This window comes from Lycium barbarum, chromosome 1 (assembly GCF_019175385.1).
Source record: "Lycium barbarum isolate Lr01 chromosome 1, ASM1917538v2, whole genome shotgun sequence".
In the NCBI taxonomy this organism is placed as follows: Eukaryota; Viridiplantae; Streptophyta; class Magnoliopsida; order Solanales; family Solanaceae; genus Lycium; species Lycium barbarum.
The window spans coordinates 165,580,567-165,583,927 of record NC_083337.1 but is presented as its reverse complement, the minus strand read 5'-3'; the positions used below and the strand labels follow the sequence as shown (position 1 = coordinate 165,583,927).

Sequence of the window (3,361 nt, the reverse complement as noted above, 5' to 3'; positions counted from 1 at the left end):
TTACATAGGCGACATTCGAGATCCCTCATATGGTTACACCATCCTTCTTTATTTTGTTACAAAAAAGTAACTTTATTATTGCTATTTCACACCAAATTAAAAGTCATCTTAGCTAGAAATTATTTTCGGCAACATCAAGCAGGGCATCAAATCTAAAACATAAAAAACCACCCACATGGACAAAATGAATCCAAAATTAATAAAACCTGACCAGATGGCTTTCATTTTACAATAATAGAGGATTCATTTATTTTACCAAAAAATCTTTTCTTCTTTTTTCTCGGTCCTGGATGAATAATTTATGCAGAACCTTGTAAGTTGCTTCTTTTAGAAACCAGAACTCATAAATTCAAAATCATATCCACCTCTATTTATACATATTTTTTTTTAATGTGGTGAAAGTAATGGGACCTAGACAGAAAATAAAAAAGGCAAAGAAAGCCAAAACCATGATAGTAAGATTTAGAGCCCGTTTGGATTAACTTATAAGTTGTTTTCATTTTTTTTTGAATGTTTGACTGATCAGCTTCAAGTCACTTTGTGCTTAAAATAAGCTCAAAAAATTAATTATCCTTATTTAGCTTAACTTATCTAAAACAGCTTATAAACTGAAAAAAACTTATAATTTTTTTATTTTTTTTCAGCCCATCCAAACAGGCTCTTAATTAAATTGTCCACGACGGCAAAGTTACAAAGATAAGGGTATATAGGTAATTTGGAATAGTGCTGCATAGAAAGCCTACATACTCCACTATAAAAAGTCTCGTAGTGCACTCACAAACCCTACTCTTCACTCCTTTTCTATTAGCTTCGCCTCTTCTTAGCGGCTAAGAAGCTCTCTACTTTCGATTTCAAAAGGTAAAGCTCCATTTCCTCATTTGTTTACTTTCAATTATATCATAGCCATCTCTATATATGCTAATCTCTTTCGATTTTGTTGAAGATAATATGGAATACTGCATAAATCTTAGGTTGCTGATAATTTTTAAGGTCTATTTCTGTAAAATCCGGATATAATTGATAACACGTCTTATACATGCTATGAGACCATACACTTGATGAATTTTGATGCTTACTACTTGTTCTGTGAGATATTTTACTGCAAAGGATATTATTAGATCTGTTTTTTGTAGTTCTAAAATGTGGATCTTTTCTAGGTATAGTTGTAGACCTAATTGTAAGATGAATCTACAATTGATTGACTATTTTCAAAGTAGTTTGATGAATCTATGCTTTTCTATTGGAAAGTTAGTCTATGATTTGCTTAGAGTAGATTCATTAGTGATTGCACCAAAAATGTTCTAGATCTTTTCTAGGTATAGTTATTATTATGTATTTGAGTATTTCCCAGGTTGTATGGGATACTTACTTTGTCACTTAACAAATTGATGATTTTAATTCTGTGCTTCTGATTGTATTTCTTTTGGTGTTGGTCTTTAGTTCATAGTCATCATGGGTAAAGAGAAAGTTCACATCAACATTGTGGTCATTGGCCATGTCGACTCTGGAAAGTCGACTACCACTGGTCACTTGATCTACAAGCTTGGTGGTATTGACAAGCGTGTTATTGAGAGGTTCGAGAAGGAAGCTGCTGAGATGAACAAGAGGTCATTTAAGTACGCATGGGTGCTTGACAAGCTTAAGGCTGAGCGTGAACGTGGTATTACCATTGATATTGCCTTGTGGAAGTTCGAGACCACCAAGTACTACTGCACTGTTATTGATGCCCCTGGACACAGGGACTTTATCAAGAACATGATTACTGGTACCTCCCAGGCTGATTGTGCTGTCCTTATCATTGATTCCACCACTGGTGGTTTTGAGGCTGGTATTTCCAAGGATGGGCAGACACGTGAGCATGCATTGCTTGCTTTCACACTTGGTGTCAAGCAAATGATTTGCTGTTGTAACAAGGTTTGCTTTGGAGACTTTTGTTTTGTTTTAGCTACTTTATAATAGTTGTTCATTGTTAATGAACCCCTTGTTTGTCTTGTGCAGATGGATGCTACCACCCCTAAATACTCTAAGGCTAGGTATGATGAAATCGTTAAGGAAGTTTCTTCCTACCTGAAGAAGGTTGGATACAACCCTGATAAAGTTCCCTTTGTCCCCATCTCTGGTTTTGAGGGAGACAATATGATTGAGAGGTCCACCAACCTCGACTGGTACAAGGGTCCAACCCTCCTTGAGGCTCTTGACCAAATTAATGAGCCCAAGAGGCCCTCAGACAAGCCCCTCCGTCTTCCTCTTCAGGATGTTTACAAGATTGGTGGTATTGGTACTGTTCCTGTCGGTCGTGTGGAGACTGGTGTAATTAAGCCCGGTATGGTGGTAACCTTCGGTCCTACTGGTCTGACCACTGAAGTTAAATCTGTTGAGATGCACCACGAAGCTCTTCAGGAGGCACTTCCCGGTGACAATGTTGGATTCAACGTCAAGAATGTTGCGGTTAAGGATCTCAAGCGTGGTTTTGTGGCTTCCAACTCCAAGGATGACCCAGCCAAGGGGGCTGCCAGCTTCACCTCCCAGGTCATCATCATGAACCACCCTGGCCAGATTGGAAACGGATATGCTCCAGTCCTTGATTGCCACACCTCACACATTGCCGTCAAGTTTTCTGAGATCTTGACCAAGATTGACAGACGGTCTGGTAAGGAACTTGAGAAGGAGCCCAAGTTCTTGAAGAATGGTGACGCTGGCATGGTTAAGATGATTCCCACTAAGCCTATGGTTGTTGAGACATTCTCAGAGTACCCACCATTGGGTCGTTTTGCTGTGAGGGACATGAGACAAACTGTTGCTGTTGGTGTTATCAAGAGCGTTGACAAGAAGGATCCAACCGGTGCCAAGGTGACCAAGGCTGCTCTGAAGAAGAAGTGAGGATGTTTTGATTAATTTCTTACATGGTTGATCTATTTTATTTGCATTGATGTTCTCAATTTTGTTATGGACACTTCTCCATCGATGCCATTGTCATTTCTTAGTTGCGTTGATGGGAGACACAGTTGGTACTATTTTCTTTGTTGCTGTAAAACGGTTTTAATTTATTTGGCATCAAAACGTTTTCCGGTCAGCTCTTTCCTCTCTAATGTGATGGCTTTGTTATCGTCATTTGCTGTTTGTCTTTGATATTTTTTCCTACAGTTCGTACTTGTTACCACAAGTAAATTTGCCCATTCCCATTCTTAAACTAGAAACGTTTTTGTCCTTTTCAATTTACAGTTCAATCAGTAAAAACTATAGCCGGCGCATAATGCTAGTCTATTTCCATTCCTATATAACCTACCCCTCTGTACTAGTCTTGATTTCAAGCTGCTCTAGTTTCTAATTTGTGAAAGTTGTTCTTCCGTAGACCATTTGC

The 3,361-nt window shown here is 38.4% G+C and overlaps 1 protein-coding gene across 1 annotated transcript; it reads left to right on the top strand.

Moving 5' to 3' along the window:
• The first annotated feature begins 714 nt into the window (after positions 1-714).
• On the top strand, positions 715-3,073 carry LOC132605115 (elongation factor 1-alpha-like). Its single transcript, XM_060318380.1, has 3 exons — positions 715-858; positions 1,441-1,914; positions 1,999-3,073. The coding sequence occupies exons 2-3, from the start codon at positions 1,453-1,455 to the stop codon at positions 2,878-2,880; spliced, it is 1,344 nt and encodes a 447-aa protein (XP_060174363.1). The 5' UTR covers positions 715-858; positions 1,441-1,452; the 3' UTR covers positions 2,881-3,073.
• Positions 3,074-3,361: the final 288 nt, after the last annotated feature.